General features: G+C 39.9%; 1 protein-coding gene across 4 annotated transcripts in view; it reads left to right on the top strand.

Annotated features, from left to right (window-relative positions):
- The window catches only part of clcn2c (chloride channel 2c), a 151,678-nt gene that overhangs the window by 49,726 nt on the left and 88,205 nt on the right, over positions 1–13,747 (top strand). For 2 of the 4 annotated variants that reach the window (XM_071471612.1, XM_071471614.1), the window contains exon 3: positions 10,537–10,587. The exons of the other annotated variants lie outside the window; for them this stretch is intronic. In XM_071471612.1, the coding sequence (XP_071327713.1) occupies positions 10,537–10,587 (51 nt within the window). The remainder of the gene's footprint in view (positions 1–10,536; positions 10,588–13,747) is intronic. 4 annotated transcript variants of the gene reach the window in all.

The raw sequence follows: 13,747 nt of genomic DNA on the forward strand, positions 1-13,747 counted from the left end.
ATAATTTCATGTTAAATTTACAGTTAGAGCTAAAAATCAAGCTGTCAAAGCAAAAGTATCACTTTTAGGTGAAGCTAGCTAGTGAGATAATGACGGCTAACCCTGGATAAAGCTAAATAATCTTACTTTCCCGCACTTTCTATTTACTATAATTGAAATATATCAATGTGGATGGACTAACACCTAAATAATTTAGTTTGTCACTCCACATGAATACGGCAGTAGCTAAATCTGATCATGGAGAAACAAAAACTAGTGAAACTTAGCAGAGTATCACCAGCTGCTGTATTAGGTTTTGACTATGGTGAAATCTGTGTTTTTGTGCAGTTAAGATACTTTTGAACCACTTAACATTGTAAATTGATTTATTGTATTGACTTTGGTATAAGATTTTAAGTCTGAAAACTCTACACCGCGATTATATACGCTTCAGAAAAGTACATTGATATTTCAAAACTTTCACCTTCAAAAATGTGTCACAAACAACAAGAAAAACTAACAGAAATGACAGTTTTCCCACATTTAGCTTGTGTATTATTCTTTTTATTAGTGACATCTCGCAATGAAAGTGTTTTTGAAGTAAAGGCAGAACCCTTGAGGTTTAGTCTAATCAAAATTCTTCAAGTCATTTCACTTTCTATGATCCCACATCCTTTCAGTCTGTATAGAAGAGTTGAGACACCTGTAAACTAACTTTCTTTTCACCTGTCCAGCCCAGAAGTCTTTGACTTGTCTATAGCTTATACAAAATGCTGCAGCAAAGCTCAGAACCTGGACCAGGATAAGGTTCCTAAGCCCAGGATAACTTGTGAAGTTTAGAATTGATTTACTTTTACTTTCTTTTTTTTTTTTTTTGCCTTCAACTGGTGACTTTTAAAGCTTAACTGGTTCTTCCCCTGAAGCTAAACCCCACATCTATCATTCACTTACAAGGCAGAGCCCAGTCTTGCATCCTCAGCCAGAGCACCTTTGCTCTTTCCAAGGCTGAGGAAAAGCTGAGTGGGTTCTTTTTTTTAAAAGAGCAGTACATTCGCCCAGGATCAAACAATCTGAGTAACTTGCCCTGAATCACTATTAGAAAAATAGACGTTTATGGATGAATCACGTTACTGTAAAGGTGCTTTAGAAGCTCTGTAAGTCGCTGTTCTTGCAGTTTTCTGACCACAGGAGTATCAACAGGTGATTCAGCTGTGCAGCTTTTTAACTCAAATATTTAAGTGTCCACTTGATGACTGTGACCTCAAATCCAGAAGAAAGTAAGAAGGTGTTGGAAAGGAGTTGATGTTAACTACATGATGATGATGATTAAACACACAGTATGTAAGTTCTGCCACTGGGCGTCTCTCAATCACAACAGTAACAAAAGACGGCGTTTGGTGACATCACAAATTAGCGTGGGATCATGGGAGTTGTTGTCTTCACCACCATTGCCATCAGCTGCTTCCAGTTTGGATTCCTTCAGTGTCAGTTGTTCAGAAAGTTTTTACCAGGAGCCAAAGTATTCGCAGAGGTCTCCTCTCACCGAAACAAACAAACCAGGTAAAAACACTGAATAAAGCAGTTTGACTGCTGCGAGCTGAGCTGTCTAACATTTGCTTGGCTTGTTTCTCTGATAACTTAAGATCTAAAAGCCTTCATCTAGTTAAAACAGATAGTTGAAAATGACCAAGGCAAAAAAAAAAAAAAAGTGTCTTTGCTGGATAAAAAGTCACTTTTGAGCTTCTAGCAGCAACCACATCGCAGACGCATGAACATAGAGGATATGACAAGCGAATAAAACAGACCATTATCATGACTGTTACCTGTTTCTGTAGGTTTATGAATTCCTGGAAACATTTGGGATAATGTAAGAACACAACATGAAAAAATATATAATTCAAATAAACCATTTGATGCATGTTATCATCTCAGCATCAACCAGTTTTCATTCTTTCACTCTGCACTATGAGCAGCTATGTTTCCCTAGAGGGAATCATTTAATTCCTTAATAGGTGTGTCAATAAAATTGGTGTGTGCAGCTTTGAGATTTTCATTATACAGATTTATATTCATATTTTGGACTTTTCTTTAATATTGGACATAATTACCTCTTTAAGCCTCAAGCTGCAATTTCCCTAAAGCCATGTGAGAAGCTGCCTCAACTCGACACTGCCACAAAATCTGGAAAACATTGTTTTATCTTAAACAATGTGTTGGATTTTATAAGCTTATCTTTTAAAAGTAAAATCTTAACTGCAAAGTAATTAGTATGGCTGTCAATAAGTGTAGAAGAGTTGAAAGTACAACATTTCCCTCTAGAGGAGACGTAGAAAGTAGCATCAAAACTGTACTGAAGTGCTGCACTTCAGTAAATCTACAAAGCTACTTTATTGTTTATTGTACAAATGCTTTGTCGCTCTTCAGTCTCATTCATGTCAGTGAAAGTTAAATTTGTCTTTCATAAGAATTAGTGACTGTATGACTATAGTATGACTGTACATCAATCAATCAGTCAATCAAACTTTATTTGTATAACACTTTTCATACAGGTTACTGCAGTTCAAAGTGCTTCACAAACGAACAATAAACTAAGTAAAAGACAATCATGTAAGAAAGCGGACAATGAGAAACAAATAAAATAGATTTTAAAATGATGATAATAATAATAAGAACAAGTGTAAGAAGATTAGTGATAAAAAAAATCAACAGATTAAAAGAAAAACAAATGAAATGGAATTAAACACAATTTACAACATAATCACAGCAAGTGACTAACAGGGTTTGGACCAATTTACACATCTGCTCATAAAAACAGAGTCAAACATTCAGCCTCATAAAAGAAACTGCCAACAACAGAGCCGAAGGGGTTTTCACACCCACAATGCCTCCATTTGTGGACCGTAAACTGAAAAACAAACGGCACAAGAAAGAACATACGGTGTTTTCACTCACCGCTGGCTGTTCAGCCACCCAGGGGAGTCCTGGGGGTGTCGGTGTGTTTGTTGGCCAGCAGGGTGCAGCATTGAGCTTCATTGCAGCACAGTCAGCTGGAGGCTGAGGTGTAAGAGCACTGGTAGAAATAATAGAGAGGAGTGTGGTCCTGGTAGTCTCCTCTTCCTCTGTGGTTGTGTGAATGTGTGTTTGTGCTCAGGTGTGTAACCTCTGGATGTCAGGGGGCATCTTCTTCTGCCAGCTCATGCTACGTATATCGCTATGTGCATATTTTTCCCTTTCATTCGCTTATTATTTTTTTGCCATTACCTGCTGGGTTGAGGTGAACTTTAATGTCATGTTCTTATGTAGCCATCAAAGTAATTTAATTCAGTTTTATCATCGCAGGTGAAACGATTGAATTTCCTGTGTGTTATTGTGATCTAAAGGTTGATGGAATAAAGATACTACTGTAATCTCTACCTTTTAACCAGACAAGGTTGAAAAGTAGAGATTACACAAGCAGTGTGCTTACATTACTCTGTGTGTGTGTGTGTGTGTGTGTGTGTGTATGTGTGTGTGCGTGACTGCAGCGTAGAGAATTCTGTTAAAAGAGGTCAGCCACGAGAACGGACATAAAATATTCAGCTGACAAAAGGAACTACTTGTCCTGACACACACACACACACACACACACACACACGGTGCAGCAGTAGAAGGTAACTCACAGTGATGCACCAATTGAAATCCCCGTCAAGGTTTATTTACCCACAGATGTGACTTAGTGATCTGATGGGAGTTGCCAAAACAAATCGACATCAACTCCACTGAATCTTTTTTCTTCTCTGTCTCTTTTCCTCTGTTTCTTTCTCTCAGTGAAACAAAGAAAAACACTCAGATAATGAAATATCTTTTTTTTTTTTTTCAATCTGTCTTTATCTGTTACTGTTGGGCTGTGTGTGTGTGTGTGTGTGTGTGTGTGTGTGTGTGTGTGTGTGTGTGTGTGTGTGGAAACAGTCTAGCTTCCGGCTGCTGTCATTCACTCTCACTGCTGATGTCATGGGCTCCCAACATCCCAGAAGACACACACACACACACACACACACACACACACACACACACACACACACACACACACACACACACACACACACTCTGTAAGCAGCTGTGTCCACAGGTTATGAAATACACACAATCGTCTTTTTCTTTTCTCTTTCCCCCTCTGTCTCCATCCCTCAGTCGACCTGCACCACTATGTCATTTAATTGGTTCCAAGACACACACACACACACACACACACACACACACACACACACACACACACACACACACACAGAGAGAGCATTTCACTTCAACAGGTGTGATGTCAGCAGGAGCTCAGCATGGCGCCGCATGTTGCTATGGTGACCGGCAGGCGCCTAGCGACCAACAGTTGCTTACATGCTTTCATCTTCCTTCTTTTCTTTGCTTTCCTCCCTATCTTCCTGTCTCCTTGTCTCCTCTCCTTTTTCTTCTTTTTCCATCTCCTTCCCCTCCCCCTCCTCTCTGTACACACACATGTACACTTTCATTCTTGTTAACCAATGACAACCATGTTGTCACTTGTTGCTTGTGTGTTGGTGTGTGTGTGTGCACCTGCAGGTGTGTGTGCGTTCATGTATGCATTGTAAATGTGTGTGTTCGCGGCGCGCTAATGCCTTCTGACATGTTGTCAACGCAGTTTAGGCAGATTTAGCAAAACACATTGAGAATGTGAATTTTGAATTAATAAATATCCAAATACTCTCCACCCCTTGGGTAAACAAGAATAATAAAATATGGCTGCAAGCAGCAGTGATCGCGGTCCAAGCAGACTGGGAGCTTTTGGATGCTCGTTTCTTATTAAACTGTTAATGAAATGTGGTTTTCATGAGTGCAAGCTGAAATAATCAGGCAAAAGAACTTGAATACTTAGACCAGGTGAAGTAAGTCAGAGGTCTTAACACTGAGATATTAAAAAGGGGTGTTTGGACTCACAAACCAGCAAATTTGAGACACGGGGTTAAGAGCAAGTTTAACTTTTCTTTCTACAGCCTTGTTACTTGGGTTAAATGTAAATCAGAGATTGGAAATTTGGCACTGGAATTCAGTGATTTAGATTTTGGAAGTTCCTGGTCATTGAAATAAGGTCCAGCTAACAGAGCTTCCTTCATCTGAGCAGCTGAATTCACCCACTCACACTGTTGAATTGTCCAAACAAGCTAAACATACCTTAAAGATTTTAAGCCGTTTGCTTTAAGATGACGTTCCTGAAATTTTGCAGCGTTGCTCGTACTGTCTTCATGATGACATGAACCATTAAAGCTCCACAAATCAGTATTTTTATCTTAACAATGGATCAAATAACTTTGTGCTGTTTAAGGTGTCACTAACCACAGATATTTATCACACATCTCAGCAGTTCCCCTCAGCTCTACACAGCTTTTTAGCCTGTTATATCTCATTGTTTTGATTATGAAGCTGCAGACAAAGTTGGCCACCATCTGGTGAAGAACGTTATTTTGGTGGAGTTTGTGTAGACCAAAACAGAGTTTAAAGAAAAGTGAATATTTGTAGCCAGGAATGCAACTAAGCTAAATAAATGCTAATGTTGCTCTGTGTCCATTAAAATGGAAAGTAAACTGTGTTTTGGGCAGAACCACATGGTTCTGTGTATGTTTGTTAACCTGTGTGGTGGTTGGAGATCTTTGTTGTGTCTCTTGTCGTCTGTTTCCGTCTAATGAGGCTTAAAATGCACAAAAAAGTGAAACGGTATTTTCACTTTTCAGGCCCATTGATGGTGTTCGCCAGGTCAAATTGACCCAGGTTACAATAAGCACTGTCTATCTATACAGAAATAAAACATAACACGAATTACAAAATAACATGAACAACATATTTGCTTATATATTTTTTTTAGATTTACATCCCTCCTGAGGAAGCTGCAGCAGTGGCTCTGACAAACAGCTCAAAACAGCTCATGGAGACAATAAGGATAATTTAAAACTCTTAGCATCTGATTGCCACAATTTGGGTCAATATTCGTACTTCTGATGCTCATAATTTTAGACTCATTGACTCATTGTCTTTGTGAATCAAAGTCCATAATTTGCTCAGAAATAAACGGACACTGTATAACTCTGTAACTTGCCTGAGAATCATCATGTTTTTAAGTTTTCTGCAATATCAAAGTAATCAGCTGCAAGTTTTCTGTAGATCCATGGGTACGTTGCAAACAGCCACTCAAATGGCAAATTACCACCTTTAAAATGATGCTTAATTAGCTTAATGTACTGTAAATAAAAATGATTTGGGCTCAGGTTGTTGTCTACTGCTAACTCAGCGCATCCATTACAACATTAGAGTTCCTGTTTACATTCCCACAGAGTCTCTAAATTATGGGAACTGTAATTCCAAAACTGATCATCCTGCAAATTACAGTAAGACAAAGAATAATGATGTCAAATTTAATTTTGAAAACCCCTGGTATTTAGAATATAAGAAAAACCCACAGTTAATACATAAAACACAAAATGTTCAAATTGGATCATTATTGATTAATCAGCTAAATGTTTCAGCTCTACATCTCACCACACAAACTTTTTAAGTCTGCGTGAACAGAACAATCATGAATTATTACACATGGGTCACAGTGTCTCCCTATATCTAAACTACCCACTCATGATATGTACACACACACCCACTGGCATCATAACGTTCCCAGCTCAGAAATCTCATCCCATTTATCAGAGAGCGTCTTTCCTGCTGTCAACCTGCAGCCTCTCGAATCGCTCAAGTTTCCAAATTCTTGCTGTGATCAAGGTAACGCAGCGGAGACTATATATGTGAGCTGTGTGTGTGTGTGTGTGTGTGTATATTGGGAACCACGCTGACACACTGTGGGGGTGTTCAGATGTCATTCACATTTAGTATCCCAGCCAAATCCAGGAAATAATACAGCTGGCCCACACACACATACACACTGTGTTAAATTGTTGCTTGTGTGTGTGTGTGTGTGTGTGTGTGTGTGTGTGTGTGTGTGTGTGTGTGAGACAGCAAGGGAACTTTCACTTTAATATATCAAGTAACCAAGGAGACTTGGGCCCCTGATCAATATTTGATTCAGTGCCACTCAAGCAGATTGTGTGTGCGTGTGTGTGTGTGTGTGTGTGTGTGTGTGCTTTTACTATAGAAGTTGTGGCTTCAGTCCAAGGAGTGTGTCAGCAGAGATTGATCTCTGGCCGCAGCGTCAGCTCACATTGATTTGATCGTCTCAGCGACAGCAGGTTGGGCCAGGACGGCAGCGATAACGCCGCTGGCTCGGGGTTGAGATGGTCTCTTCATGTTTAATACACACACACCTGTCGCACACTCCCTAAATCAGGCTTCCTAACGTACAGCGGAGCAGGGACGCTGCCAAACGGGGAAGCACCAGTGGGATCAGAGCTGGTGCAGTGTGTGTGACGGGCTGTAGACGGCTGAAGGCTGGCGTTGTGTTCACTGTCACTGCTCAAGCACAAAGACACACACTCACCGCCTTATATAGATTATACACTTAGTGATGTTTAATTCTTACATTGACTGAATTAAAGTCCCTGAAAACCTTTTATTTCCCCTCAATCAGCTTCTCACTGTGAGCCGAGCGGTTCTACACTGTAAAACACAGACAAACAGTAGTTTGATTTGAACACTGTAAAAAATGAAAGGGTACTTGAGGCTCCTTCTAGGGTTCCTCAGTTTGCCAGAACCCATTTGGGAACCTCCAGGAACCATTTTAAACACATTCTCTGTCTGAGGAGTCAGGTTCCTCGAGGAACCTTTTTTTTTCTCCATCATGGATACTGAACCACTTTCGGTTCTTCAGAGCACCAGCACCATTTCCTGACCATCTGAGGTTCCTCATTATTGCTACTGCTGCAATTACTACTGCGAATCATTCAATCAGTCAATCATGCTTTATTTTTATAGCACTTTTCATCCAATGAAATGTAGCACAAAGTGCTTTACACAGATGATGAACAATAAAACAGTCAAGAAGAATAAAATAATATAACCCTAAACGATAATCCAGTGAAAAGATACAATGCAATAAGATAAAAATGAATAATAAAAGTAACTAAAGATAAAAATAAATAATAAATAAATAATGTTCCCTAAAATAGATTAAGATCTAGTTAAAAGCCAAATTAAAAAGGTAAATCTAAAGTTTGCTTTTAAAAGTATCAACACTCTGTGCAGCTAATACTACTAATGATAATAACTTTCTTATTAACTTAATGTAAATATATATTTCAGGTTAAATTAACTTAAGATTTCTTATTTTAAGTTTTCACCTCACTTGGCTTGAGGTCTTTTGATTTGAAAAGATGATTTTGAATGAATGTTAAATGTAATGTTGAAATGGGACTTTTCAATGTTGATATTTGATAAATGGTGATGGAGAAAATTCTGAAAAAGCTCATTCAGCTGGGACTCATCAGGTTTCTCAGTCTGCTGGGAGCAGGTTTAAAGAGTAATGCTGCACCCAGCTCCGGTTTCTCTCTTCTCTGCTGGATCTTTGGAAAAATACAAAACCTTGATGGTGAAAAATGGAGGAGAAGAGATCGTTGTTCTCTCTGAAGTATAATTCAGAGAGAAAGCTGAAGGAAATAAAATGCAATTATAAAAGTCTACACTTCTTCCCCACACGGTAAGTGGTGTTTAAATAATGCAAGTCAATGAAACCGAGGCAGGGAGTAGATACAATAAAAGCAGATTTATGTCTAACTGGCTGCGTTTGGAGGTGAATTTGGTGCCATGGTTTTCGAAAGCAGATACATGAATCAATAAAATGTGTGTGTGCGTGTGTGTATGTGTGTGTGTGTGTATGTGTGTGTGTGTGTGTGTGTGTGTGTTGAGAGCCTTTACTGCAGCTGTAACTACACAGGCCACAGTTTTATTAACGCCCTCATTAATTTTGATGTGTTTGGATTGTGACATCAACATGTGGGTTTAAAAGCCGGCTCCTCTCGCGCTGAGATCGATGGTTATTTAAGTCCAAAGGCCGCAGAGAAGTCGTGTCCCACTTCCTTGGTCACTGTGCAGCTTTTTTTTTTTTATGTTTGTAGTTCCATCATGATTGATCTTTTCTGCTCTCTGATCTCAAGTTTTTGCTTCTATTTCCTCCTCGTCCTCCTTCCCTTCCATCCTCCTTCGTTCACTCCTCTCACATCTGTCCTCCTTTACTTTCCTCCTCATCCTTAAAATATGTCCTGTTTCTTCTAACTTCTCCTTATCTTTTGTTTCTATTCTTCTTTTTCACTTTCCTCTCCTCCTCTCCTTTTCTTCCCTATCTTCTCCCCTTTTTTCTTCCCTTTTTCCTCTCCTCCTCCACCACTACACTAACCTCTCTCTCCCTCTTCTGTTTCCTCTCCATCCTTTCTTACCGCTCAGATCTCTTCACTTCCCTCTCTGTCTGCAATCCATCACCACCTCCTCCACCCACTCATCACTGCTGGGTATAATCTGAAATGAGTGTGTGTGATGGTGTATCTCTCTCTCCTCCCTCTCTCTCTCTCTCTCTCCTCCCTCTCCATCCATCTGAGCCCCATCTTCTGAGTTATTAGTCTCTAATCATCAGTGAGCCCAGAGCCGATCCACAGCGCTCTCACACACACTCACACACACATACACACACACACACACCCACCTTTTCCATACTTTGCAGATTTGTATCCAGACTCGTCTCCAGCAGAAAACCTTCCATCTCTTCTTCATCTTTATGAAAAATTCCTGTGGGAGAAACAAATGGGAATAAATACAATTAGTTTTTACATTATAAGTGTTATTAGTATTAACATACAGTATTAGTCAGATATTATATCTTCTCCTGCTAGAACATAATAAAAATAATATAATGATAAGATGATATATTATTACAACAGTGTTTTACTGTATTGTCCCTCAGCTGTATTCAGTGGGTCTGTGTCCTCGTTACCCACAGAGTGAGATATAGTTGTTTAGCAAACAGTCAGTTTCCAAGAATAAATATTCAGCAGCTCTCAACCATTAATACAATACTGGGATAAGTTCTGTTCTTTGTGATCGTACCAGTAAGTCAACCTCATGAGAGTTAAATCATTCATTACGTACACTTATTGTAAAAGTGCCTGTCTTATATTTCCTCTTGTCCTTCTAAATTCCTTCTTCAACAAATTATTTCCTCCCTCCGACTCTCCCCTCTCTTCCTCCCCCTCCTCCTCCTCCTCCTCCTCCTCCTCCTCCTCTTTCTCTCATCACCACTCTGCCAACTCTTATCCCTCCCTGTCTCAGGGTTTGCATTTTTCCAATCACTCCCACCTCCCTCTTCCCCTCTCTGTCCTCCGCTGCTCGTTCATTTGTTGTGTCGCTGATTTTTCACAGGACCCGCATCAATCACAAACTACTAATGTGATGTAGAAAAATGGTTGGACTTTTCTTTTCCTTTTACATTGAAGAAAAAGAAACTTGTTTAAAAAGAAGGATGGATTGTGGAGGGGGAAAAAGAGTGTATTCATAAAATTAATATACACACACACACACACACACTGCTTGTGTTTAACTATGTTATGTGGTTTATTTGTCCTCCAGGGTCAGGGTACCCGTATGTTCTGGAAGCCCCAGCCCAGGACTTTATCTCTGGTAAACATGGAAATAAAAAAAGCATCTGTATCATTCCCAGTCCTGCAGCTCCCAGCCCCCTCAGCCCTCACACAGCCCGCGCTGCTCCAGCTAATACAGCTGCATTACTATGCCATCATTAATCTTTAATAAGTGGTCATTCAGTGTTGCTCCAACTTTATCAAGCGCTTGAGAAAAGTCCCCTCCCCCTTCGCTTTTCAACATATTAATGCTGCCATTAATTTAAAAAATCATATGGTTTGTCCCTGCAGATTCTAACTGAGTGTGTGTGTGTGTGTGTGTGTGTGTGTGTGTGTGTGTGTGTGTGTGTGTGTGTGTGTGTGTGTGTGTGTCTGTCTGATGTTAGAAAACAGGAAAAATAAACTACAAACCAAAGTCTGATGATCCTGCAGTTTGCAAAGTAGTGCTTGCAAACACACACACACACACACACACACACATATTCATACACACACATGTGCACACACTCACCTTGTGGCTTCATATTAATCAGCAGCCAACATGAAAAATATCTGTGTGTGCATATTATTCCCATCGTGTTGTGTGTGTCTGTGCCCAGCCCGGCCTTATTACAGCCAGCCTCAAGCCCTAATGGAAAGTAATAAAGAGCTCTGAACATCTTAGTTTAGCAGTGTGTTGTGTGTGTGTGTGTGTGTGTGTGTGTGTGTGTGTTAGGGGAGATGAATGGTTCTGATTAGGCAGTGCAAGCTGCAGACAAGCATGATGATCAATGTCTCCTTTCTTACTGCTGTTTAAGAACAGATGAATGTGCCACAGCCACACACACACACACACACACACACACACACACACTTATGTAATTGTATTTGTGTGCAGTGTGTGTGTTTTTGTGTGGTGCATTCACTTGCGACTTTTAATACATTTTTGTTCCTCCTAAGATTGATGGTGTGTTTGCTTCATTTCTCCGCTTTCATATGTATGAATGCACCCACACACATACTGCTAGTAACCTTGTATGTATGGTACATATATGTATATACTGTGTGTGTGGATATTTGTGTGTTGCTGTCATTTAATAATAGCAAAGGTATGTGCAGGGGAAATGCTCTGAAATTGGTCATGTTGGAGTGTAAAAGTGTAAATCAGTGCACTTGTGTGTCTGCAGAGGACTGCAGAACGGAAGTGCTGACTCGGCAGCGGCAGAGATGGGTGGTTGGGGTGGGGCGGGGGGGATTGTGGGTTGTGGGTGAGCGAAATAGAGAGTACAAGAAATGAATGGAGGCAGAGCGGAAATGGAGGGATGATTTGAAGGAGAAGAAAGCTTAGGATAGGAGGGGGCACAGGAGGAAAATACTGAGAGAGAGGGGAGGGGGAGAGGAGGGGGGTGGCAAAGGTTGGGGATTGGATGGATAAAATAAATGGAGATAGAATGAGAGAGGAAGAGAGAAGAGGTGCAGAGAGTTAGCAGCAGGTCCCTTGGCGTTTGGTTCACCAGGCTTTCATCCAGGAAATGAAACAACTTACCCCTCCCCTATGTGATCGGGCTCAACACACACAAACACACACACACACACACACACACACACACACACACACACACTGAAGAGAGAGAAATATGAATCCCCAACGCATTTAAATCACTTGCACACAAACTTACTCACCCACACTTAAGTTGATGGACTGTTATTGTCATCATCAGTGCCACCATCTGCCTGTCTTGGCTCTCTCTCTGTGTGTGTGTGTGTGTGTGTGTGTGTGTGTGTGTGTGTGTGTGTGTGTGTGTGTGTGTGTGTGTTGCCTCTGGAGAAATCATACCGCTCCTTTCTCAATCACATCATCGTGGCCTCAGTGTTGATGCAGAGCTAATTTCGTTCATCACCGTCATCATCCTCAGTGTTTGGCTGTTGCTTCATTGAGGATCATAAACCAGAAGCCTCCAGTCATTATCTCAACACTCAGTTTAAACTAAGAGCCAGTTGAAGTGTAAACACTCCTTAGCTCACTGGAGTTAATTAAGATATGATCTACATACCAGAACTATGTGCTGTTTTCTTTACCCACTGCTCAGAGACAGACTTCATCATGAGTGACCTCAACGATAAAAATCTTAACGTTTTTAACGTGGAAGATTTTAATTAAGATGCAAATTTGTGATATCACAGTTGGTTCAGAAGCTAATCATGGTCAAAAAAAAAATTCTCCACTTCCTGAACACAGAGAATAGATTTACCAGTGAAGTGGGAGACATCTTGAATTCAGCAGTGAAATGAAATGAATCATTTATCCATTGAGTCTTTGAGGATTTTTCAGTGAGAGAGAAGGAATAGATGTTTTTATCATAATTTAACTTTAATGTAAAAAAAATATAATAATAATAATATAAAAAGAGTATTTTATGTGTCTTCAAACATGTCTGGTGTGGATCTTTAATTTTAACTAATTGGTGAAATTAACTACATTTCTACATTCCAGTTCAGTCCAGTTAATTTTACATTTGACTTCCTACAGTGTTTTTAGCTTTCAGCCCATCTGTAACACAGTTCTTTAAAAACTCAGTCATAAATATATATTTTTATTTTTATTCAAACAGCTGACCACTGTAGGTTTAGCAAATATTTCTCAGACTGAAGGGAATAGTGTATTTGTTTGGGATTATTTTCTGCAGCGGATTAATCCACATTTGGTTCTCTCATGAGTATTCCCAGTGGCAGGAGCGATCTGTTTTTTTTTTTTTTGGTTGTTTTTTTATTTTGCATTAATTGATCATTAACTGATCTGATCTTCATCTTTAGGTAGATCTGTAATTATAGACAAATACAAAATTAAAATAATCAACGTCATCAGTGTTGAAAATTGGTACCAAGTGTCAGAAGCTTTAACTTAACATATTATATTGGCACAGTATCAGTCCCACACAGTCACAACAGCCACTGCTCTCAATTACTGCCTATTTTTAACTTCACTTTATTGATTCATTTCAAACCACTCGTTCCTGGAGAGGAGGTTGCCATGACAGCAAAAGTTTGGTGTCATCCTCCAAGAAACCAGGATGTCAGCGAGCAGTTCGCTGGCTCTGCTGGTTCTGAAGCTCTGATCGGACAGAGGAAGAGGAGGGAGAGGGAGAAAAAATAAATTCAGTCATCCACCACCTGGATCAATTCATAAAAGATAGGGCCATGTATTGATCTGTGTGTGTGTG

Source organism: Trachinotus anak, unplaced genomic scaffold, assembly GCF_046630095.1.
Source record: "Trachinotus anak isolate AG129_WGS33_773 ecotype Australia unplaced genomic scaffold, CSIRO_AGI_Tana_v1 ptg000034l, whole genome shotgun sequence".
In the NCBI taxonomy this organism is placed as follows: Eukaryota; Metazoa; Chordata; class Actinopteri; order Carangiformes; family Carangidae; genus Trachinotus; species Trachinotus anak.